The sequence below is a fragment of the Rhinoderma darwinii genome, chromosome 6 (genome assembly GCF_050947455.1).
Source record: "Rhinoderma darwinii isolate aRhiDar2 chromosome 6, aRhiDar2.hap1, whole genome shotgun sequence".
Classification (NCBI taxonomy): domain Eukaryota; kingdom Metazoa; phylum Chordata; class Amphibia; order Anura; family Rhinodermatidae; genus Rhinoderma; species Rhinoderma darwinii.
Window position 1 is genome coordinate 48,856,360 of NC_134692.1, and position 26,235 is coordinate 48,882,594.

General features: G+C 41.7%; 1 protein-coding gene across 1 annotated transcript; it reads left to right on the forward strand.

The window, feature by feature from the left end:
- Positions 1 to 24,475, forward strand: ACADL (acyl-CoA dehydrogenase long chain). Its single transcript, XM_075829654.1, has 11 exons — positions 1 to 155; positions 6,541 to 6,711; positions 8,727 to 8,864; positions 8,950 to 9,114; positions 9,193 to 9,259; positions 11,662 to 11,826; positions 14,821 to 14,922; positions 15,515 to 15,628; positions 18,193 to 18,320; positions 22,532 to 22,618; positions 24,185 to 24,475. Exons 1-11 carry the CDS (start codon positions 58 to 60, stop codon positions 24,276 to 24,278), a joined length of 1,329 nt encoding a protein of 442 aa, XP_075685769.1. The 5' UTR covers positions 1 to 57; the 3' UTR covers positions 24,279 to 24,475.
- The last annotated feature ends 1,760 nt before the right edge of the window (positions 24,476 to 26,235 follow it).

Consider the following 26,235-nt stretch of genomic DNA (forward strand, 5'->3'; position numbering starts at 1 on the left):
CTACTTCCTGCTTCACTTCTTGTCAGCTCTGCAGTGGTCAACATTCACGTCTATACAATGGCTGCCGGTCTGAGACTCCTTGGAAGATCACTTCAACAACTGAGCAATATCTCTAATGTCTCCTCAGCGAGAGTCCCCGCCTGTGCCGGTATCAGGTAAACCTGTACTCCCTGCAATAGTGTCAGTTGTGTATATGTCTATTAACCCTTTGTTCTGCCTGATGCACATGATTTTGGATTCCCCTGACCTCCCATGTCAAGGTCAATGATCCTAAATGTATAATGCATGTAATAAATGGTTTATGATATGCCAGTATATAGTTATGAAATTATTTCATAGGGGTTAATATTCACCTTGATCAATATTGGTGATGTCACCATGCAGAAAATGTTCCGTATTTCTGTTGCGATACAATACACTTTATTTGACAAATTGTGAATAACTTCAATGGAGTTTACAGCGAAAGGTTTCCGTAGTCTGTGTCTGTCTTGCTGAATGTCTGCTGTGAACTTTGTCCTACTTCTGTGCTGGCAATGAGTGTGTAATAAGAGGGGACTCTAATCGCAACGTAAAACTTTGCCTACGTTACAGGTTCAGGACGGCCGTCATCACACTATTCATAGACATGTCTTGGAGCCCACATTTACTTGGTAACCCAGTGTTATCTCAGGTCTTGTTCACATGGTGCAGATTCTGCATGCATTTTTTTTAAGCAAAAACCAGAATTGGATCCAGAAGTGGAGACCCAAGTTCTCTCTTTTATATATCCTGTTTACATTCCGTTCCTGGTTTTGTCTTAAAAAAAAATACATGCAAAATCTGCATGAAATCTGCACTGTGTGAACAAGGCCTAATAACCATGCTGTGCAGATGGGGTGTGGTGCATACATTATGGATTCCAGCCTTTTTGTAGATAGTATTATTGCAGGTCTTTTAAAGACTGAAAAATTTGATAGGCTTTTTATTTTTTTTATATCACTGTGTTTGGTGTAACTTTTTATTTAGTCTTTATTAAAAGTTTGTTTTTCTCTTGAAGAATACAGCTGCTTTGTGTTCTGTATACAGGGCAGATGTATGTAGCGCTAAATCCTGTTCGGTTCAGGTTCCTCTGACGGGTCCAGTGTCAGCGGGTCCTGTGGGTCTCTGACCTGCAGGATCCACCTGTTATCCATCACATCGAAGTTCATAAGTTAGATGTGATGGATTACAGGTGAATTGGACCCGCTGACACTGAACCTGTCAGGTCTGCGGGACTGATGGATTCAGGTCATAGCGAAAGATACAGCTGCTCTGTATAGAGAATACAGAACAGCTGTATCTAAAAAAAAAAAAAGTAAAACAAATTTTTAATAAAGTCTAATTAAAAAGTTACACCAAACACACTGACTGACCTGTTTATAAGAAAAATGTAAAAAAAAAATGCCCCCCAGAGGTTTAAATAGCCCTTAAGTTAGTTAGTTTTTCTGACGGAAACCTCCGACGGAGCATCAGATTGGGACCCCAACGCAGATGTGAACAGAGCCTTAGCTGTTAGCTATTTGGGAGATTAAAAATTAAATAAACAGTGTGTAACTGCCGGGGTATTTAGGGCTACTAGCGATTTCCCCGCTACCCTACTGATTCTACAGGATATGGTGGAGAGACAAGACTGGCCCTGATTAACAATGGTATAAGAGTGTAGAGGTGAAGAGATAGTGTACAGAATGCACTGTGATAGAGACGGAAACCTCCGACGGAACGTCAGAACGGGACCCCAACTCAGATGTGAACAGAGCCTAAACTACTAGGAGATGGAGTTATTCTTAGTAATAAAATGTCCTCCTTTAATCCCCCCAACTGGCAGGTCAGGGTGGTAAGAACTCACTAATTTTATTTCACTGCAGCTAAAATGTCCATCAGAGAGGGCTCTGAAGGTCCACTTCTCCTAGCGGTCTGCACACCGCCATTACAAGCCTGTCTCAGCGTGGTTCCGCTCACCTCCTCTTCGTCCTCACTCCCCATCTCCTCGTCCAGCACGGAGTAGCGCGACTCATATGGGGAGCTGTTGACCGTTGCACCCTCAGCAGACTTTCTCTGTCGCCGAGCTTCCCGCTTGAGTCGTTCGGGCAAACTTCTCGAGCCGCTCCGCAGCATCCATCCAGACACCTCTTTTCCGGCCCTCTCTCTTTTGCCGGCGCCATCTTGGATACTCTGACTCAGCAGCAGAGTTTTCTGTTTTTTAGAGCGGGTCATCGCTGCCGGGCTCTCTAGCACATCTCTCTCCAGCTTAATATCCTCCAGGGATGCAAATTCTACTCGATACAGCGGGATTTTGTAGCGTTTAATGATGGGTACAGCTCTAAACGCACATGTCTGCCTACATGTGCCGCTAGGCCATGCCCCATGAAAGTAGTAATCTGATTAGTTGCTATAGGCAACCGCTCCACTTTACCTTCCCATTATTATCCAGTAGGATTATCTAGTAAAGTGCACTACCTGCTACTGCCAGATAAAAACATCCATACTATAAAAGCGAATGTCTGTATTTTATATTATTGTATTGTGATCCCGTGATAAGGGTTGATAACGGAGAACCACGTTTACGAAAATCTTCCTGGAAACCTGACGAAACTATGTGCCAAATTTGGGGTCAAATGTTCCAAGCGTTTGCGCGCCAATAGAGAGCAGACATTCACATATATTTATATAAATCCAGAAAACTCCTAGCACTAATGTTTATCCATTTTTGTGCTTCTTATAGATTTACTTCTTTATTTGAATGGGTCCCATGTAGAACTATGTTTCCTCCGCAGCGTAAATTTTGGTGATCATTTTGGTTCCACAGCTAAAGTTGTGGTGATCTGCAGAATACCAAGGGCAGCTTGCTTAAAGGGGGGTTTTCCCATCAGAGAGAGACATTTGACATATCCATGGGATATGTCAGATAGATGTGGGTCCCACGTGGGATCCGCACCTATCTCTAGAACCCCGTTCTACCCTTTTTCTGCTCCATCTGCCTCCCCGGCCACTTCCTGACTATATGGTCTGGAGTTAGGAAAACAGCGCTGTTTCCGTAACTCCCATAGTACTGAATGGCTGTTACAAAAGCAGCGTAGCATACGAGCTATGCTGTTTCCCTAACTACCATTCAGTTCTATGGGACTTAAAGGGAACCTGTCACCAGCATTTCACCTATTGAACTTTACTTATGCCTCACTGGCCGCTGCTATCAAAAGTTCATTGCCGTTATCCCCTCTCCTAAACTCCTCCTCCGACTGTAAGTAACGGTCTGCAAACATTTTGCGCCTTTTATCGTAATAATCCGGTGTTCCATTGTGCGCACACACCAGAATAGGACATCAATGCACAAGCGCAGGATTTTCAGTGCTGGGGTAAGGCGAGGAGCTATCAATCAAAAGCAAGGAGGCGGGGTCTCTGAACTCTGAAAGACTTGAGGAATGAAGATCTGACTCTTTTCAAATGAAGATTTGACTCTTTTCTGCTCATTAGCATACAGTGTGTGAACTATAAAAAACTGAATTCTAAAGCTACAGAGCCGACTAAGAAGACAATTATAGGTTATATAGAAATGATTTTTCACCCACTACCACCAGGTATTGCTGGTTTCATAAGTGAAATACTGGTGACAGGTTCCCTTTAAGGAAACTGCTGATTCCTAATTCATGGTTGGAATTCACCTGCTTCTGCCGCAGAACAGGGTTTTGGGGTCCCTGTTCTAGGGATAGGTGCGGGTCCCAGAAATGGGAGCCGCATCTATCTGACATTTATGACCTATCCTGTTGATATATCATAAATGTATGTAATGGGACAACCACTTTAAGAGGGTTTGTTCATTTGGTACAACCCCTTTAAATTTAAACAGGTGGCAGACAATGGGAAACATGTTTATACGTAAATAGATTTATTGCAAAGGTGACCAGCTGCCATTTCAGAATTGGCACACTGTCCTGGTAACATGTTTGTCCTCGCTTATTCTTCATTGGTGACCTTGGGGATGCTGCCAGTGGTCATTCAGGGCACAGCGTCATTACTAAGCCAACAAAGCGTTTTATGTAAAGTAACTTGTGTTGGATTATGTTTATTTATTCGTGTTGGTCTCGTCTCTACAGATGTTGCGTAGTTGTATTCATCACTTAATTCTACTGTGTAGCACAAGGCAATAAGCTGAGATATTGGTTGGTTTACTTGTAGTCCTATGGAAAACCACAGAACTCTGAATAGGATACCACGAAGAGTTGTGCCAAATGACAAATCCAGCTCTGGTAAAGATGTAGCCGACCTAAGTTATGTCTACAATCTGTGACGTTCGGAGGTAAAAATGCAGAATATTTACCGGTAGTTATAAAGCCTGGCAGAGAGTACACGACTATACAATCTAGACAAATATCATACAGGAGAAACTAAGGACCACATTTATCGATTTGTATTTGCGCCTTTTTTGGTGCACTTTACTCCAAATTTGTGTCTAATCTTGCTTTGTGACATATTTATTAACCATTTGCGCCAGAATTTAGAGCCATCTGGGCCATGCTTGTCAGTTTGTAAAAGTGGAGTGAAAAGTGGACATGGCTTAATGCTTGGCTAGGATCTAGACAGATTTATGAAATTCAACTTTTTAAAAAGTTGCAAATGAGTAAAAAAAGCTGCATTTCTACTTCACGCAGATCGTGGCGTTATGTTAGACAGTGTGAATGTTAATGGCCGTAATCTATGTTAGATTATGTCGATAAAGTAGTTAAGCTTTAACGTTGACATTGGCCTAAATGACATCACTTTTGATAAATGTAGGCCTATATATTTAAAGAATTCATTTACACCTTCCTGGGATATGCCATCTTTTCCTGATCAGTTGGGGACTAACTAACAGTTCTCAGCATGAAGCGTTCACAGTACTAGTTAAGCACTGCATCCAGAGCTAAGATGAGGGGTAGGCGGTTGCCTATGGTGCCATTGGGGGGTGCAAATTATAGATTTTAAAAAAAAACACACTCTGCCTTTTACACTTCTTTGTATGGCCAATCAGGCACCTTGTCCGAGTGGATGATAATGCTGTAGGTTCCAGGATCTAATAAATGAATTCTCTGCACTAAAGGGAAGCGCTCATTGGAATGGCTCCTGACGCACAGACAAAGGGTTGGGGTGAGGGTGCATTATAAGACCCCTGGCATCAGCTCCTTCACAGTCCTTTAGAATGAAGAGGCATTTCCCTGCCCAATGGATGCACGGGATTGGTGCTGTACAAGGAAATAAACCGAGCCCCATTTACTTGACTTGGGCAGTGATTCAGTTCCCTGCGATATGCCATCACTTTTTAAAATGGGAATACTCTTCTTCAATGATAGTTGGTGTATAATTGACATACAGGTATCGACAGTTACAGTTCTGCACCAATATATCACAACCCCCCCCCCCCCTCTGCTTCTTCAATGTTTAAATGGCCACTGTAGTCCAACCAATTGAAGGCCTAGCAATCTTCATTTAAGCCCAGCCTACTAGATCCCCTTCAGTGTTGATTTCGCAGGTGGCTCCGACGTATTAAAATGGTTGTCCAGGATTAGAAATAAAGGTTCTGCTTTTTTCCAAAAACTGCGATACCAGACTAAGTTGTTTCTGGGGAGAGGAGTAAAACAGACCCCTTTTTTTTTTTTTTTTTTTAAATCCTGGACAACTCCTATAAAGTCTATGTAAACCTTTTAAAATGGCACTCCTTTTTATTTATAAAAGAAAAAAAAGTCAATCAGTATGATTGGTGTAACTTTATAAATAGTTTTTATTAAAAAAATGTTTGACTTTTTGAGATACTTTCTCTGTATTCTGTATAGACATCAGCTGTATTTGCTAAATCCTGTTCCCGTCAGGTCCGCGGGACTGAAAGGGTTCAGAGAAAGCGGGTCCGAACCACCGGAAATCTATCATATCTAAGATCATAATTTAGATAAAATAGATTACAGGTGGTTCCTGTGTGTCAGAGACGCGCAGGACCCACTGACACTGAACCCGTCACGTCCGCGGGACTCAGGTCTTAGCGAACAATACATCTGCTCTGTATAAAGGATACAGAGCGGCTATATCTCAAGAAGTAAAAATAATACAGTAAAAACTATTAATAAAGTTGCAACAATCACACTGATCTTTATATTTAAAAAAAATAAAAAATGCCTTTCAAAGTTTTACACAGCCGTTAAGTGATTATTTGTTTTCCAAACCTCAAGGTTGTTGTTCCTTTACACCATCACATCTTTTTCCTTCCAAATATCCGTCTGTGGTTTCTATGAAACACTTGTCTTCAGTCTATTGTCTTTCCAGCATTTATCTCTAGCACCTTAGAAATCTTTATAGTAGTGGCTCTTACCACTTATGGTATCTTTTTATATTCCTCTTCTAGATTTATTATTGTCTTCAACATTCTTGCTCATTCATCAACATCCTCCACTTATGCAAACAAAATCTTTGCAATTTATTATGGAAACGTTTTTTATATAGACTTCGACGACTTTTTAACAAACCCAAATAATTTTTTTTCTCTTCCTAATTTTCTAGATGCCAGCACTCTCAGCCCAGCTCCCATGAGGAGAGATCACGACTAGAGCCTAGCCAGGCCAAGACCTTAATGGACATTGGCACAAGACGCATATTCACGGCTGACTACGACATTTTCAGAGAGAGTGTCAGAAAGTTTTTCCAACAAGAGGTGGCACCTTACCATGCCGAGTAAGTGGGTATATGTTCTCCATTATCTATGGTTAGTCTTTGCATTTTCCTGAACCATGGTAGTAATGATGGTCACTGCTGTGTTGCCATTCTGGCCGTCTCTTGTCGAGAAAACGTTGCTATAGTGAGCAAATGACGTCACACACCTTTTTAACTAAGGCATAAAACAGCATATTTTTTATAGTATAGCATATAATATAAACACTGTTCACTTTTAAACAATTCCTATATAATCTGATCATGGCATCTTAGGACCAAAATATCGGCTTGTTTTACCTAAAGGGCATTCCTAATAAAGAGAACAAAGGATGACTTAGTTAGGGGGTGGGTTATAAAGTATCTCCCAATAAACCCCAAATGAGCCTAAGGCCTCGCTTTTGCGGCCGCAATTTATCCGCATTTTTGTGGATAAATTGCAGACCCATTCATTTCTATGGCTCCAAGCAACACGACCGTGGTTTACATGAGTCCGTGTGGGGGCCACAAATTCTGGACCGCAAAAATTCAGGACAAATCATTTTACGGTCCGGGTTTGCGGATGCATCAATACTGGTAAATTGTTTTGGATCTGTGAGTCCTAATGACACGGATGCAAAACAAGGGTTTATTTGTGGTCCTGTGAAGGATGGAGTGGACAGAAGTTAATGTTTATAATAATTTTCTTTCTTTAATAAAATATAGACTATAGAGTTGTGTACATAATTGTGATGAAGCAATAGTAATAGGATTAGATAAGTATACGTGGCAAGATGGCCCCTGAACAGGGACTACGCACTAATAAAATAACAAGTCACTTCCTGGTATGAACGAACTATGAACTAGGAAGACATATCTAAAGGACCAGATAAGGGTGAACCTATCCAAGGATGACACAAAGTAACAAGAGGCTTACAGTGATACGTGCTTTTATAAAAGTGTGATAACATGTACCCACCCCCAGGAGAAAGGAGATATAGAACAAATGTGTGTAATAAATAAGTCAGTGACGCCTGATGCTGAGTGAGGAGCTTTGTACCAGACTCTGTGTGGTGTGATTCCTTTCGTACGAACTCAGCGTATTATCCCTGCCGGTTGAGACTGATTAGTACCCGAACAGTCCGATGGACCGCAACGGACCCGTGGTTTTGCGGACCGCAAAACCAAATCGGCTGTGTGCATGAGGCCCAAGTTATTTGCAAGTGCAAAAACTTAAAAATAATCTTCACTACAGCCGCTAGAGGGCAGAATCAAACGCTATACAGACTGATAAAATGATAACTTTTGCATTGATGGAGAATAATACACCTGTATTTAGTAATTCAGTAGTTTTTCCGTAGGTCACATGAGTAGTAAGGTATTTTTTATCTTTTTTTATGTTCAGGCAGGCTGGTAATTTGCATTAATATTTGTTTCCCTATTTACAGTTGACTTCATGGTAAAAAGCAATATGGCTCCTTTAACTTCACATCGTGTTACATTTCTGTAGTACACATGATGCTAACATTCCCTTCAGTGGTGTACATAGATGACCGGACCCAAAGCGAAGATAAAAAAAAATTGTTCCGTTTCAGGTGCTGCCTGACGCCATCACACTCCTAACCATCCAGGACCAGGGGTGCTGGTACCACCATCCCATTTTCCTGACTCTGGAACATTTTCCAGTTTCTTATCACCCATTAAAATAGGGACCAGATCAACCTGGAATGGACTCCCTCCAGAGGGGTCCCATAGCAGGCACATGGGCTGTGCCTATATTACATGAGCCCTTAAATCCTTCTCAGGCTTAATCAACGGGATCATAGCTGAAAGGCAATGTTTTGTTTGGAAACCATATTCCAGACGAGTACTAATTCTCAGCAGCATGTGTGTGTGTATATATATATATATATATATATTACAGAGAGATGTTACTTTTACTGCTGAATTGAATCAGGCCTATAATTTAAAGCCAGAGGACTACTTTAATGTACCAGACTGAAAGTAATGTATGTTCACATTATATTAAATTATATTACTTTGTTCTATGAACATTTCAGGTGGGAGAAAGCTGGACAGGTGAGCCGGGAGTTGTGGGAAAAGGCTGGTCAGCAGGGGCTCCTAGGTGCTGCCATCCCGGAAGAACATGGAGGCATTGGTGGTGATATCTTATCTTCAGCCGTCGTGTGGGAGGAACAGTAAGTTCTTTAGTCACTAATGCTTGAGCATTTCATTAGTCATTTATACAGTATATTTTGTAACTTTTATATCTTTGTTTTGCAGAATGTATGTGAATTGCACAGGTCCAGGATTCAGTCTCCACTCGGACATAGTGATGCCTTATATCTCAAGATATGGTAGTAAGAGTCAGATACAGAAATATATCCCTCAGATGGCAGCTGGGAAATGCATTGGGGCCATTGCAATGACTGAGCCAGGAGCTGGAAGGTATGTTGTACAGATTTGGAGCTGTACGTCTTGTGCCTATTGACTTCGCATAATGATCTCTTCATTTTATTTTTATAGTGACCTGCAGGGAGTGCGTACAAATGCAAAGAAAGATGGAAGTGACTGGATCCTAAATGGCAGTAAGGTGGGGTGTTCAGTATTTTAGTACTTTCTGTCTTCTAAATATCACAGTATGGAATGGAAAATGGAATGTGTTTTAGTTGATCATGTTTTATCATTGTGAGTTACCGGTGAATATTAGGTCTTCACACCATGATATACAGTCGTGTCTTGACATCCCTCTGTTCACAATGCTGCACGTTAATGCACTCCCTGGTAAAATTCCGCCCTGAAGCACTGTTTATTTCATGGACGTGGAATCTATATATCCCATGTATGTGGACAGGCATGTTTAATCTACAGACCGATCCCATGTCCTGTGACTAAAGTGTTGGGGATTTAAACCAACTCAAAAACCAATAGGAGCATATAGACCCAGAGTTACTTCAAGTAAGTTTTAAAAAATATATCAATTTTATTTATAAATAATTAAAAAAACAGAATAATACATACAAAGAATAAAAAAGATTCTATCAACTGTGTACATAGAACGCTGCAATAAATATAATATACACTGCCCTGTTATTCCAAATTTCCTAGTCCAAATGTCACTTATGAAGGACTAGGAATAAGTAGACCAATTATATAATTTTATAGTGTTGGTCATGAAAAAAAGGCATCCTCGTAAGTACAAAGTGGTGTTCTGTAAATCGGCACAAGTGTTATGCATCAATGGCAACAGCTGATTCCAGATTAAATTGAACACATAGTAATGGAACAGAGATGCTACAATAGGAATTGTACAACGAAAACAGGACAAATTAACTTACATGACGAAGTGAACAAGGAGTAAGCAGAACTGTCAGCGTGTATGACCGCCCCGACGCGCATTTCGCCGTAGTTCTCAGGAGACGTGTATAAGAATACTTCAAGTGTTGGGGAGCAGAATCGTCCCCTGTAATAAGCAGGGAGAGGTAGCGCTGTGGAGATCTAGGGGTAGCAGTGACCCTATTAAACACTGGGGTGGGGATTTATCAATATTGTTGTGCATGCAGCATTTTACAGCATAGCTAAAATATCACAAACTGCAGCAAATTTATCAAAGTGGCACACGCAGAAATTCATTAGACATGTTGGACGCTTTTCTTTACGCCACCTCAATGCTGGCTGCTATACACTAATTTGTTGCCAGTGAATGGCATACACCGCTAATAAATGTGCCACCTTTAATGACTCTTCTTAGCCACAATCCTTTATTAAGGGACTTTCAAAACTCTAGAGGTGGTGCAAAAAGGGTCTAAAACACATAATAAATGTGAAAAGTCATGTACTCCGTTTTATCAAAATTTGCTTAGTAAATCTCCCCCAAATCTTCTGTAAACTTCAGAACAAAGATGTAAGTACTAGTATTGTAAGCACTAGTAAGAATCATTGACCATATATAATATTCATTAAAGGGGTATTCCTAACTTAGACATTTATGGCATATCCACAGGATATGTCAAGTGTCTGATAGATGCTAGTCCAAACTCTGGGACCTGCACCTATATAGAGAGAGCGTGTCACCTGATCCCTGTATCGCCTGGTGTCGTGGCCACAAGCTGCTGATAACAGACCAGGGGTAGAGGAGAGGAGGCCATGCATGTTTGCGGCTCTCTCTATTCTGTTGAATGGGAGTTATGGAAACAGCCGAGCAGCGCTTGCTCGGCTATTTCGGTGACTCCCATTGAATCCGATGGAGAGAGCCATAAATGTCTAAGTTGGGACTACCTCTTTAAATATTAGACTTGTATTTATAGTCTCTGCTCCTTCAATGTGTAATATATATTATATAATTTTGTATTTATGGACATATATTTACTTAAGAGTTCTTACATTTTATCTATAATAAGTTAACTCGCCATTGGTTTCTTTCTAATGATTTCTAACACGTTTCATTATTATGAGCGGACACTTAATTGATTTGTGAAAACTATACTACAGTTCGCTCTGTAGTCAACAACTTAAAGAATTTTAGATTCTGATGTTGGTTCCGGCTGCAGCGGAGTTCTTTACTTGTAGATAGTCACAAAATAGTGATCATGTTATTTTAAACTTCCAAAGTGGCATTGAGACCTGTCCCAACTCCTGGAACCCCAGCAATGCCCAGAATGAAGGACTTCAATGCTCTGTAATACCTCCAAACCCCTTGGTGCTGGAAAATCTTGTCCAGCTTTAAGCTAAGAATCTTTGAGGAGTGGGAAAAGAGTTTTCAGTTGAGAATCCCCTTCAAATATGATTGAAGTATTTGGGGCTTCTAGGAAGTGGCATAATTCACGGTTTAAGAATTTCGGTCTTTAGCTAAATCAATTTTCCATGTGATCTCCCATACAACACGTTAGTCATTGAGCTGGCCTTCTACACGCTGTACTGGAGCTGACAAACCTCTCTGACTTATAGAATCCATTTTACACTGATATAGTTATTGTATAAAATTTCTCTTTGCAGGTGTTTATTACAAATGGATGGATGAGTGATGTGGTAATTGTGGTAGCCGTGACAAACCGCGAGGCACGCACTCCTGCTCATGGGATTAGTCTCTTCCTTGTGGACAATGGCACCAAAGGTTTTGTCAAGGGAAGGAAATTGGAGAAAATTGGCCTGAAGGCGCAGGTAAATTGCATGACACAAATGGAAAATAAAGAATACCTATGCATACCTAAGTACAGTACTGTGCAAAAGTTTTAAGCAGTGGTGGAAAAATGCTGCAAAGTAAGATTCTTTCCAAAATAGAAGTGTTAATAGTTTTTGTTTTTTTTATCAATTAACAAAATGCAAAGTGAATGAACAGAAGAGAGATCTAAAATCAAATTTGAGATTTGGTGTGACCACCCTTTGCCTTCAAAACTGCATCAATTCTTCTTGGTACACTTGCACACAGTTTTTGAAGGGACCTGGCAGAGAGGTTGTTCCAAACATCTTGGAGAACTAACTACATATCTCCTGTGGATGTAGGCTTCCTCAAATCCTTCTGTCTCCGTGTAATCCCGGACAGACTCGATGTTGAGATCAGGTCTCTGTGGGGGCCATATCGTTACTTCCAGGGCTCCTTGTTCTTCTTTATGCTGAAGATAGTTCTTTATGACATTCGCTGTATGTTTGGGGGTTGTAGTCCTGCTGCAGAATAAATTTGGAGCCAATCAGATGCCTCCCTGATGGTATTGCATGATGGTTCAGTATCTGCCTATTTTTCTCAGCATTGTGGACACTATTAATCCTGACCAAATTGGAACCTCCACCATGCTTCACTGTTGCCTGCAGACACTCATTATTGTACCGCTCTCCAGCCCTACGGCAAACTGTCTTCTGTTAAAGCCAAATTTTGACTCCTCAGTTCAGAGCACTTGCTGCCATTTTTCTGCACCCTAGTTCCTATGTTTACCAGCATAGTTGAGTCGCTTGGCCTCGGTCTTCAACATTGCCCGTTTCTTTGTGCTTCTTTGAAAGAGCTTGCAACCGCACATCTTGAAACCCCAGTCTGCTTTGAAATCTTTGCCTGGGAGAGGCCTTGCTGATGCAGTATAACTACCTTGTGTCTTGACCCAGCGCTGAATTTAAGAGGAAGTAATATTCCAACTTTATTCCAAATGTATTAAAAAGTCCACACACAAAGGGGTGGATGAATCAGATAACGAGCCTACGCATTTTGGACAAGTCACTTGTCCTTACGCCACGCCATGAGTAAGGACAAGTGACTTGTCCGAAAAGCATAGGCTCGCTATCTGATGCATCCACCCTTTTGTGTATGGACTTTTTAATACATTTGGAATATTCCTTCCTTTTTTAATTGAGTGCTGGATCAAGTTTCTCTTTTTCTGCCTTTGATCTCCATCGTGTGCTGCCACGAGGATCCGTGTGCTGTCCGGGCTCGGACATCGGATCGGTGAGCTGGAGGATTCCTCGCCTATTTACTTCTACCTTGTGTCTTGTTGCTGTGCTTAGCCTTGCCATGGTGTACCTGGGACATGAAACGGTTTTCCACAACCTCTCCTTTTGTAGCAGAGTTTGGCTGTTCCTCACCCAGTTTAAGCCTGTTTCTGTTACAGTAAATGACTGTTTCAAGCTACATATGAAAATGATGCTCATGATCACCTGTTTGGTATAATTGGTAAATCATACACCTGACTATAATCCTACAAAAATCTGTGACTTTGAAAGTGTATCTAGAAGAATTGATGCTGTTTTGAAGGCAAAGGGTGGTCACACCAAATATTGATTTGATTTCGATTTCTCTTCTGTTCATTCACTTTTTATTTTAATTTCAAATAGAATAAAAGACAGGCCGGCACTGCTCTAACTCTTGAATTACCATATGTCCCAGCACCATGCACAAAATTACACAGCACTCACCATTCAGTTAAAAATAATTTTATTAGGCAGAAAAGGGCAGCATGGATGTGGAGCAGAAGCCTAGGGCCGTTTCGTGTTTACCCACGCTTTGTCAAGGCCTTGACAAAGGTTGGGTACACGCGAAACGGCCCTAGGCTTCTGCTCCACATCCATGCTGCCCTTTTCTGCCTAATAAAACAATAAACTTTTAACTGAATGGTGAGTTCCGTGGAATTTTCTTCTCACTTTGTATTTTAATAGTTAATAATTTAAAATGGAGTATGTATTCCTCTCTAAGCCACTCATGGGCTACTCTGCCACATGTTTCAATAAAGACTGGTTTAAGAAAGCAGCTATGGTAAGGCCAGTTTCAGATGAGAGTAATGTCACAACCGTGAGCCTAATGACCAAAATAAACCGCATCATAGCGATCTATGATGTTGTTAGTTCGGGTCATTAGACCAGTGCTCAGACTTGGATTTGACTATTTAATATGCGTGCAAAAATGCGCCAGTATTACTCTCACCTGAAACCAGCCTAAGGTTACATATTTCACATGCCATTACATTCACCGTCCTCATCCATAGATAAATATAATACTACCATACCTTGCTGACCATTGTGGTACAGACCTGTCCTCTCCATATGGGCAGCAGTAATAATCAGCCCATGCATGAGCAGTCCCTGCCCTTCCTACCTACTAGTTATCCAAATGCATATCATCTGGATGCCGTTCTTGAAAAACTTAAATGTCCTTTATCTGTTTGTCAAGGCGCACACTATTTTCTGATTTGAATTTCTCCAACTTATTCGTCTTTTTTATGTGCTTTAAAGGGTTATTTCCATCTTATAACCTGATGGCATATTCCTAGGTTATACCGTCACTTTATGATCGGTCGGGGACTGACCTCTGGGAACCCCACTGATTCTGAGAAAGAAGGGGCCGCAACGCTGAGTTAGTGCTGCATCTCTTTCTAAGTTTTCCCTGCACTGAGGCGCCCCCCTTCATTCTCAGGATCATGGGAGTCCCAGAGGTCGGACCCCCACTTATCATAAAGTGATGGCAAATCTTAGCAATGTGCCATCACTTTATAAGATGGATTATATAAACCAAATATCTTTCTTCTTGACTTTCTTAACCTGTTCACCTTCAGATGTTTTGTACAACTTTTTACTTTTTTCTCCAACTATAAACTTACTGTACTTGTAATGTTATAAAGGTCGTCTAATGCAGTTCTTTGTAGTCATACACTTGAAGCTATGTGCTTTTAATTCTAGGACACAGCAGAATTGTTCTTTGAAGATGTCAGGCTCCCTGCTGAGGCTTTATTGGGAGAAGAAAATAAAGGCTTCTACTACTTGATGGCAGAACTTCCCCAGGTGTGTTTATGTAACAGGTGCTTTGTAAGAAGTAGCGCTGGTGAAGGAGAACACTGAGGCAAGTTCACACATCACAGATTTTCGGTGCATGTTTTAATTGTAGAATCCGTAACATTTACAGTACAATGTATGTGGATAGGATTTTCAAAACGCCTTCCACATGAAGCTATGGAAATCCCATGGATATGCGGTAAATGTCTGAGATGGGAATAACCTTTTAAAATTGTCAAGGACTCAAAACTATAGGTATGTTTGCGGCAGCACTGTATTGTGTGTGTGTGTGTGTGTGTGTGTACACTGTAGCTTTAAAATGATCTGTTCTCAGAAGGGAAAACCTTACCAAGAAGAAAGTTTGAAACGTAATCCCTTTTTTCCTCTTCTGGAATCTTCATTTTTCCCACCATAGCCTTTTTTATGGTATGTCATTTAGCTATAAAATACTTCTGATTGGAGGGAGTTCGACGCCTGGGGCCCCATTAAGACTGAGGATGACCAGGCTACTCCGTTCCCTGGATCAGATATATATGGAACATGTAGCCGATACATGTTGTAAAAGTTTTTTATAATATTTTTTTCCCCTGTCTCATTTTAGGAGAGGCTACTGATAGCAGACATGGCACTTGCTAGCTGTGAATTCATGTTTGAAGAAACAAGGAATTATGTTACACAGAGGAAAGCCTTTGGAAAAACTATTGCACACCTTCAGGTAATGTGATGTTTCACACACATTACAATAAATTGTAATATGTAACGGTGGTACTTTGCTGGTCTACATTAGCAATTGCTTGAAGCCTTTCTCATTAATACAATGTTAGGGACAAAACTGACACGGTGACTTTGATGCGGAAACCGCTTCAGAATCCGTGCCAAAATACGTCTGAAGTCGCCCCCCATTGATTTCTATGGGAGGCAGAGTTTTTTTTGCCAAGGCGGCTTTTGGCTGCTCGTGGGAAAAAAATTGGCATGTTCTCTCTTGCTTCGGTTCCAGTCTCTGACCTCCCGTTGAAAGCAAACACTTGTTTTGAGTGTTTTTCACTGCGTCTTTTTGTTTGCGGTCCTCAGTGGCAGCGGGCAATAAATGCAGCGGGAAAAAAAGCGTTAAAACAAGGCTGGCAGTTCAAAATCTGCCTCAGACTTCCCGAAACAAATTTGAGGCAGATTTTATCTGCCTACCCAAAAAACTCTGTTTGACTAGAGCCTTAATTGGAGCATTTTATGCATTTTAACCCCTTAAAGGGGTGTCAAGATTAATTGTTACCCTCTAACCACAGGATAGGTGATAACATGCAGATCGGTGGGAGTCCAACCACTGGGACCCCTACCGATCACTAGAACGAAGGTCCCGGTCTTCCGAATGAATGAATGAAGCGGCAAGTCGTGCATGCGCACTGCCGCTCCATTCACTGTCTGTGAGAATGCCAGAGATAGCAGAGTACAGCGTTCAGCCATCTCCGGCAGTGCCATACAGAATGAATGGAGCAGCAGGGTGCATGCGTGTTCTCATGATCGGTGGGGGTGCCAGCGGTTGGACCCCCACCGATCAGCATGTTATCACCTATCCTGTGGTCGGAGGATAACATTTAACCTTGAGACAACCCCGTTAAAGACTAGCCTATTTTGGCCTTTTAGGGACCAGGCTATTATTTTTCATTGTCGCATTCTAAGGTGTACAATGTGATTGGAATATCTACTGTATGTTTGTTAAAAATCGAATTCATCATGTGAGTATAGCACCTTTTATAAGTACAGTGTATGGTCTAAACAGGGTCGCTTCTTTTCTGTCTGAAAACGACATTTATATCACAGATCTTAAGAAGCTTCTATATTATCACAGTAGTTCTCTGCCTCACTAAGGTTGCTTACCCTTGCCATAGAGGGATTTCGAGCAGTAGGCGGCTTAGGCAGAGAAGTGGTAAATTCAGCTTACTGTAAATAAAATGTAAGTTTTACTCTATGGACAAACAAATTCGGCTACATTTTACCATTACATATAAAATGGTAAAATGCTTGGAGAGGTGGAAAAATACTTGTTAGGCTGGATTGCAAAGTTTTTCTGTCCGGCATCACAAACGTTGCCGCTGGAAACAAAACTGTACTATATAAGTTTTGTAATCCGTTTCTGTGCTAAATCATGGCGGGAGGACTAGATATATGTTAAAAAGGCCATAGTGAATGGCATGGCTGTAACGAAGGGCTACTGGAGTGGTTCCCCTTTGATGAAAAAACAATTGAAGACCAAATAAATGTTGCACGTGTCTTTAACAACTGTTCTTACAGTGGCACACAAGCCTATGGCTACATGCTCTTCATGAGGCACCGCAAGCTTAATAGCTACAGTATTTCAAGTTTCACAGTCCCACTTAATAGCTGAAAATGAGTCTGGAAAAAATGTAATGTGATGTCGGTGTGCAGTAGTAGGTGGCTTTTTCCAATAAATTGTATGTTTTTTTTTATTTTCTCTAAGACTGTTTGTAAAGGGGCTGTTTTAAAGTGCATCTCCTCACTCTTACACCGTTGAGTTGTCTCACAGAAAAATGCAGTAGTACAAAATATAATAATTTATTGGAGTATGATCTTCTACCCAAGGTGCGGGGACGTCCACACATGACATATGACCGTTTCTGGAGACCGGAATGGCTGCAGTCAGTCTGAAGTCTGTAGATTTAGGGGTAGATACACAACTCCCATCTATAGGTGATTTAGGCAAGTTGTACATAATCCTTTACAGCCATGTTCAGTTGGTAATAGAGTTTGCACGATCCCTCAGTAGCCATGGAGGAAAGGGCACATTAAGCATCACCAGCTGCTTTTCAAACGGCTTCTGTACTCGGATATTTATTTTAGCAGCATAACGTTCACCTTTTCTGACTTTTATGCCACTGCTGCTTGTCCTGTTATTGGGGGGGTTGAGGTACTTCAGGTCACTCACTATATGCCCAGTCCTAGCCGGCACATCCTCCCTTCTCTCTACTGGCACCAACTGACATCCTTTTTCAGTTGGGGTTTCATCCAATTAAATCAGACTTCACCAAGATGGAGGCTGCACATGCAGGAACTGCAGACACAGGAGACGCTGACTAACAACTCACAGGATAACCCGAAGACACAAAGTAAAATGACAATTACATTCAGACACACTCCGTCCACCCATGTTCATTCCCCTTAAAGTCTCGCTGAATATGAACCTGAAAAAAATTAAATCTGATGTCTGTGTGCACAGTTGTAGGCTGCTTCTTTCAATAAGTTCTATGTCTTTTTTTTTCTTCTAAGACAGTGCAACACAAGTTGGCAGAGATGAAAACACAGATCTGTGTGGGTCGTGCCTTTTTGGATAACTGCCTCCAACTTCACACAGAAAGACGTTTGGACTCCGCAACCGCTTCTATGGCAAAATATTGGTACGCATGAGGGACACTTTCCATATAATAAAAACAAACATGCGTTCATGTGTGTAACCAAAGGCCCTATTACACCGGCCGATTTTGGCCGGTGCAGCGAGCGCCGATCAACGAGACAGCTTGTTGATCGGCGCTCGTTTGCTCCTGTCACAAGGAGCTATGTATCGCGCTGTCGTTACTCCGATCGCTCATCCCCATTCATTATTATCATGTCAGCAGAGCGTCTCCCTGTTTACACAGTGCGATGTGCTGCAGACAACATTTAACTTTTTTAAAACTATGCAATCCGTCGATAAATGAGCATTTGCTCGTTCATATGCTGATCGCTGACCTGTTTACACGGAAATTATCGGCAACGAGCGTTCTACTCGTGTAAAACCCCCTTAACACTGTGCACACTCCTGTTTTATTACATGTTTTGCATTGTACTAATTTCAATGGGAACAGTTATCCGGATGCCTTCATAATGTTTGAAATGTTATATATTTTTTACTTGATGGATCTTGTTTCCCTGAGATTTCTCAGCAAGGTCTACCCGACTCTTCTAATGCTGACATGGTTAAACTTGTTGACTGCCGTAGCGGTCTCCATGGAGCGGTCCTTTCAGCTCTTTTACACGTTTGGCATTTGTTTTCACTTGATCTTTTGACCGCATTGTCTGGTTTGAAGGAAAGTAGGCATTCAATTGCTCTTTTTACAAGCACATAAAGTACACTGCTATTTAACACTAGAGGTATGTCGGCAGACAAATTGGCCTGCATACTGTTTCGTGGGAGACGCTCTTGAAATTTATGGCACTCTCTTTTGATTACTTGTTTACGCTTATGGTAGTCACCACTTATATATTTTTCTGACGTAAGAATTTAAATGTTTTCCCGTTCTACAATAAGCCCTCTCCACAGCTTTTTGTTCTTTCTCAACTGGGTGGTTTGTTTAATCTAAAGATTTGCACACAATATTATTCAACTAGAGAGTCGCAGTGTAATTTATTTTAGGCTATACAATGCTGGTGTGTGTGTGTGTGTGTGTGTGTGTATACATATACACAGTCGAGTCACATTATTATGACCACCTCCTATTTTCGACGTCGGCAGCGTGTAACCCTCAAAGGAAATGTGTCGTGGGCTGGCTTGGTGGGTGAATAAGGTGTGCGATAGGCGGTCTGAACACATATCACTCGTTGTTGCCATGGGTAAAAGGGGCAATTTATCTGAGGTTCAAAAAGGAGTGATGACTGGCTTTCGGGCCAAGGGTGGCCGTATTTCTCAAACAGCACAGTTTGCCAACTGTTCGCGTCTTGCTGTGGTGAAAGTGTACTGTGAGTGAACAAATGGCATCATTGGGAATAACCGACGCGCGAACTGCGGAGCACCACGTGCCATTGATGTGAGGGGTGAATGTCGGCTACGAAGGTGTGCGAGGGCTGAATGACACGCTACAGTGCAGCAGCTCACCGTGAAAAGAACCAAGGTGCTACCAGATATGTGTCTAGAACAGTTCAGCGAACCCTACTGCGTATGGGGTTCTGAAGCAGACGGATGGTCACTGCTCCTATGCTAACAAAGTTGCATCGTAAAAACAAAGGCTTCAATTTGCACAGCAGTATCGGAAATGGACCACCGATGATTGGCAAAGGGTTGCCTTCTCCGATGAGTCACGTTTTCTGCTTCATCGAACGGATGGACATTGGTGTGTCAGGCGAGATCATCAGAGAACAAACACCCTGCAACCATTGCTGGAAGTACAGAAGCTGGTGGTGGCAGCGTTATGGTCAGGGGAATTTTTTCATGGTATTGTCTGTGTCCACTCATCCATGTGGAAGGAACAGACTTAAGTATGAATTCATCGTTGCAGATCACATCCATACATCCTGTTCGTCTCCTTTGGGACAGATGGAATCTTCCAGCAAGACAATGCGACATGTCACACGGCCAGAAATATCTGACAGTGGTTGGAAGAGCACGACAAGACTTCCAAGTACTTCCCTGGTCCCCTAATTCGCCAGATTTTAACCCAATTGAGCATCTGTGGGACCACCTCGACCGTCTTGTTCACTCCTATGGATCCTCCCCCATGCACCCTCCAGCAAATGTGGGATGCACTGCAGTCAGCATGGCTCCAGATACCTGACACAACCTACCAGCACCTTTATTGAGTCACTCCCAGCTGCTGTCCGTGCTTCACACGGCGGTTACTCTGGATATTAGCTGGCGGTCATAATAATGTGACGCGACTGTGTACATAATATTCATTCAACATTGAAATTGCAACACCAAGAAGGAAAAGTGGAAATTACAGGATCGATAGAAGATGAAAAAATTGTAAACAAAATATTCCACACATCTTGATTTATTCAGTATTGCGTATGAGCGCCACGTGCAAAAATACACGCACTTACACAACTTGGCATGCTATCAATGAGGTTACTAATGGTTGTCCGTGAAAATGTTATGGCACGCTGGATACACTTGGGCATGCAAATAATCAAGATTGGCTGCTGGCAGCTCCTTTTGCAATTGCCGACTAATAACATCCCAGATGTACTCGATGGGAGATAAGTCCAGAGATGCTGCAGCCCATTGTAGCACGTTTAGGCCACGCAGACTGGTCACAGTAGTGCGATCAACATGCGGCCTGGCGTGGTCCTGTTGAAAAACTGCTTCTGGGACACTTTGGAAAAATGGCCGTTCCACTGGTTCCATGACCAAATCAAAGTAATGCCAAGCTGTTAGTGTACCTGGAATGAAGAATAGAGAGGTCTGGCTACTGTACATTATGCCACCCCACACCATAATCCTGGGAGTAGGAGCAGTGTAATGTTTCCTTGTGAAGGCCTCTTCATGGCATTGCCCCTTGGTCCCCAGACCAATCTCCGGCTATCATTCTGTCTGAGACAAGTGGGGCTCCTTGCTGAAGAGGATCGACCTCCATTGCCATCTTGCTGTGCACCATAATAGCCTTTGAGAGCAGCAGCGTGTGGTCAATGGAACATAGGTACGTCTGACTCCTAGCCCGATGTCGTGCAAATGCCTTCTGATGGTTTGTGTCGACACTGGTTGCCGCCCTAGACTTGGGATGTGACATTCAATTTCACTTGCAGTATGCAGTGGATCACTACGCGCCATTCTTCCAAACAGATCATCCGTCCGTGTAGAAGTTCGCCGCCGCGCCACTCTTGCTGTCGTGCCCATTCGTCGTTGTTCTCCCAACCTCCGGGACACGCAACGTTTAACAGTGCTGACATCTTAGTCTCGGCGCGTAGTGATCTGCTGGAGTAATAAACCAAGGTCTCTCAGTTCAAGGATTCTGTCCTTCTTAGTTTGCAACAAGTGGCGATAACTGGCATGTTGACTAACCGGAGGCATCGCACAATCATACTACTTGATCCGATTTTTGAGGTTTCATGTGGCTAAAAAAACTTCGCTTTCAATCTGGCTTTTTATGCCTCCCACATGCCACAGATTGGAGCTAGGTGCTTGATAATTTGCAGATCTTAGCAACACCTGTTTCTTCCTCGATTTGCACAACCTTACGGCTTGCCCTTCCTGGCGTAAATTCTGCTGCGTAAATTATCGTGTATACTTACCCTCTCCCTGCACTGACGTCCGCTCCGGCCTCCCTGGATGATATTGCAGGCCGTGTGACCTCTGCAGCATGTGATTTTCTGCAGCGGTCACATGGCCTGCTACATCATCCAGGGAGGCTGGACTGGAGAAGAAGCAGAGAACTCTGGGTAAGTATAACTTTTTTTTCTTACTTGCGATTTTTTTCAACGGAATCGCTATGATTCCACTGGAAATATCACAACACACAACGCTATGTTGCGGATTTAAGCACCCCATTGAATTTAATCGGAAAACCTGCAACCGGAGAGCTGCGATTCCGCAGCATTAATTGACATGCTGCGGTTGAAGAAACAGTTTATATGCGTTTTTGTTTTTTTTAGGCAGAATTTTTCAGCAATGTGGGGACGAGATTTGTTGAAATCTCACCCACACTGCTGCTACTGTAAAACGCTGGACACTGGAAAATCCGCAATGTAGTGCCTATAGTGTGACATTATTTTACGGGAGTGGTGCAATATGTAATGAGCTTTAAAAAAATAATTTGACATTGTTGTACAAGAGCTATGCGTGTTCTACTCCTCTGCATTGAACGAAGCAAAATGTTTAAAAAAATATTGTCTAATAGAATTCAATGTTATTTTGCAGGGCATCTGACCTTCAGAATACTGTGGCAAATCAAGGTGTTCAACTCCATGGAGGATGGGGATACATGTGGGAATACCCCATTGCAAAGTAAGTAGAATTTGAAAGTATACCTTCCATTTCAGATATAATTTATATCCTGGCAGAACGTGCATACAGCAGTAAAACTTCAATATACTTTACATATATTATGAGTTTTTTGCCTAGACACCAGGCTTTCACCCCAATTGCATCATAAGTATTATCTGCCATGGTGGCTCATTTCTGGAGATCCACAGCCGGGGCAGCAACTGGCCTGGTGTCTCTTCAGGGCAATCCTATTAAAGTGTACCTATCATTTTGAAAAGTATATTTTAAAGTTTAAATGCCTGCTGTGTGGTTTATTTACGGTTTTGACATGTTTAGCGGAATTCAATTTCCCTACGCTCCGTTTCAAAATCATAGTAGCAGTATGGCTGCATGGCCAGGATCTTTCTCCTGCTTCTGCAACCATGTGCCGCACTGACGCCGCTGCCCTCACTTCCCATAATCCATAGCGTCTAAATTGGGATCCGGCACAGAACCTGAGCCAGCGCTAAGCCGCTGCCACTGCAGAAGACATCAGCAAAGAGACAAAGGCTGCTGAGATTGCCAAAGTACCGTCTGTACGAGCAGAGATTACTTAGAAAGTCCGGTGGGAGCATACAGGCTGAGAAGGACCAGATAAAATGCGTCTTTAATGGAAGCCACTTGGGTAGATGGATTTATCCTGGCAACGGACAGAAGAATATTTGTTTACCAGGGTAAGGCCATCTAGCAACGGGATAAAATTGGAGGAATAAAGTCGCTAAGGAGACAGAACTTGTTAATTTACTAAATTATAATATTAATGATAGTGACCCTATTAAAGGCTATGCAAATCTTTGAATGGCATTTTTTTAATAAAAAGGTCAATCACTGTGATTATTGCAACTTAAAAAGTAAAAATAATTTTTAATACAAAACTTTTTAGAGCTACAGCTGCTCAGTATTCTCTATACAGGGCAGCTGTATCTTTCGCGCAGACCTGAATCCGTCAGTCCCGCAGACCTGGCAGGTTCAGTGTCAGCGGCTCCTGCGTGTCTCTGATAGATTACAGGTGGATCCTGCATGTCAAATCTAAGTCGATAACTTAGATGCGATAGATTACAGGTGTATCATGCAAAGTTAATTTTTTTTAAATAAAAACTATTTATAAAGTTGCACTAATCACACTGACTGACCTTTTTTATTAAAAAAAGAAAAATAAATCCCTATCCAAGGTTTATATAGCCTGAACCAGGTGCTGCTGGATGAGGTACCAGTATGATGTATAAGCAGGGCAGCTCTCTTCTGGAGAACCACCAGTTAGGTAATACTTCAGGTATGGGGAGAGCACTCTTATGAGTTATGCCAATAATATTTCTGTAAACTTCTATGCCCTGTTTTAGAAGTGGCGGATTCTCCTGGTCCGGACCAGCAGTGTGCAAATCTTCACAAAGTTTCTGCTCTGCCTACTTTAGCTTTTTCATTTCCATTTTTGATCCTTTGATTAAAAAAAAGCAGACAGAATCTAGAAAATATCACTTATGCGATACTACTTTGTGTTTTCTACTTACTACTTATATATTATCTTTTTCTTTTCTCCTTTCTATACAGAGCCTATGTAGATTCTCGTGTTCAGCCCATCTATGGCGGCACAAATGAGATTATGAAGGAGCTTATTGCAAGAGATATTGTGAAAGACAAGTGATCTTCTGTAGCTGACAGCGAGTGCCTGTAATTTATCAGATTTACCACCTAAGGACTAATATTTGATACTGACTGATTTGATACTTGAAAAAGTGTAACCTGTATATAAGCTCAATGTAACCATGAAACTGTCCCTGCTTTGTAGGAAATTTTGTCTGTTTGAAAGTCAAATAAAAGTATTAATATGAGGCCCCAGAAGGAGCACATGTATGACCATCCTAACTACTCACACCGTCTGCTTGGCTATGATGAGCTTTATTGCTTATTTGGCTAACCCAATAACTTTTTAATCATATACAGTCATGGTAAAGTCTGTGTGGCTTTTCTACGTTAGATAACTGGCGTAGAAGTATTAAATAATTTACCAAGCTGCTCAAAAGTTGCAAAAACTTGAGCCGTTTTTGCTGCTCCTGGCACTTTATTCAGACTCCAGCCACGTAACCCCTCAGATGCTGCGGTAGTTAGCGACCGTGGCATCTGAGCGGTTAGACAGAGGAGGAGGGCTCACTCTGTTCAGCCCCCCCGTGAGAAATCCTAGGATGCTGTTCAGTTTCTGTGGTTCCTTGCGTTGCAGTTCCGTACGGCATCAGTGTACAGTGCGTGTCTGCGTTTTTCTACACGCGTGAGTCATCCGGATGTCATGCGTTTTTTTACGTCCGCAAAAAAAACCGAAGGTGTTTTTTCCCCCTCATTTCTTTAGCAACTGGTGCGTGAATCGTAGACCGCACATGGATGACGTCCATGAGCTGTCCGTATTTTTCTTTCACGCACCCATTGACTTCAATAGGCTGCGTGATGCACAAAAACGCACCAAAATAGGACCTGCAGTGAGTTTCACGCAATGGACAAACGCTGCGCCTGAATGGTCCCATTGAATTTCATAGGTCCGTGTGGTGTCTGTGAAAAAAAACGGACTGCACCCAGACGTGAAATCCGCTCGTCTGATTAAGGCCTTCTAGTAGACAACACTAAAGGCAAAACACTGCAATACATATTGCAGTGCCTTGCATGAGCGAATCCAATAATGCATGTTTCAGTCCCCTAGGGGGGACTACAAAAAAAAAAGTTTAAGAAATATAACATTTTTACAAACGTCACATGTACCCCAAAGTGGTACCAATAAAAACTACATCTCACCCCGCAAAAAAAACAAGCCCTCACATCGCTCAATCGACAGAAAAAAAAAAGTTATGGCTGAGACAAAACAATTATATTTTTCTAACAGTTTTCTCCTTGTAAAAGTAGTAAAACATAAACTATATCAATTTGGTATCGCCGTAAGCGTATTGACCTGCAGGATAAAGTTAACATGTCGTTTTTCCCGCACGGTCAACGCAATAAAAATGAGACCCAAAGAACAATGGAGGAATCCCTGTTTTTTCGCATTCCACACCACAAAGAATTTTTCAATTTCCCAGTACAATATATGGTACATTAAATTGTACCATTGAAAACTACAACCTTTCCTGCAAAAAACAAGACCTCATACGGCTATGTTGACAGAAAGCTAAAAAAAAGTTATTGCTCTTTGAATGAAATGATAGAAAAAACTAAAATAAAAAAACTGTCTCCAAGGGGTTAATAAATTCCCCCTATGTTATTTTTTATTTGTCAGGGCCTAAATAACAATTGTGTGGTTTTCACCAACTTCTATAAACAAATAACCTCTGGTGACAACAAGACAAACCACAACAAAACAGATGTCAATATGTCGTCATATTTTCCAAAAGTAAACAAACATTCAGAAACTTTTTTCTCTTGACTATAAGGCCCTGTTCACACACAGTTTATTTTATTTTTTTGTTTTTTTTGCAGGCAGAAAAAAAACTTTGAGCCTGCCTGCAATTTCTTGACACTATTTTCGCGGCATTTTTTGCGCAGCATTTTTAGCCCGTGGCGCTCTATGGCAGTGGGCTTAAAATGCTGCGAAAAACACTATTTTTTTTAAGTCAATGGGA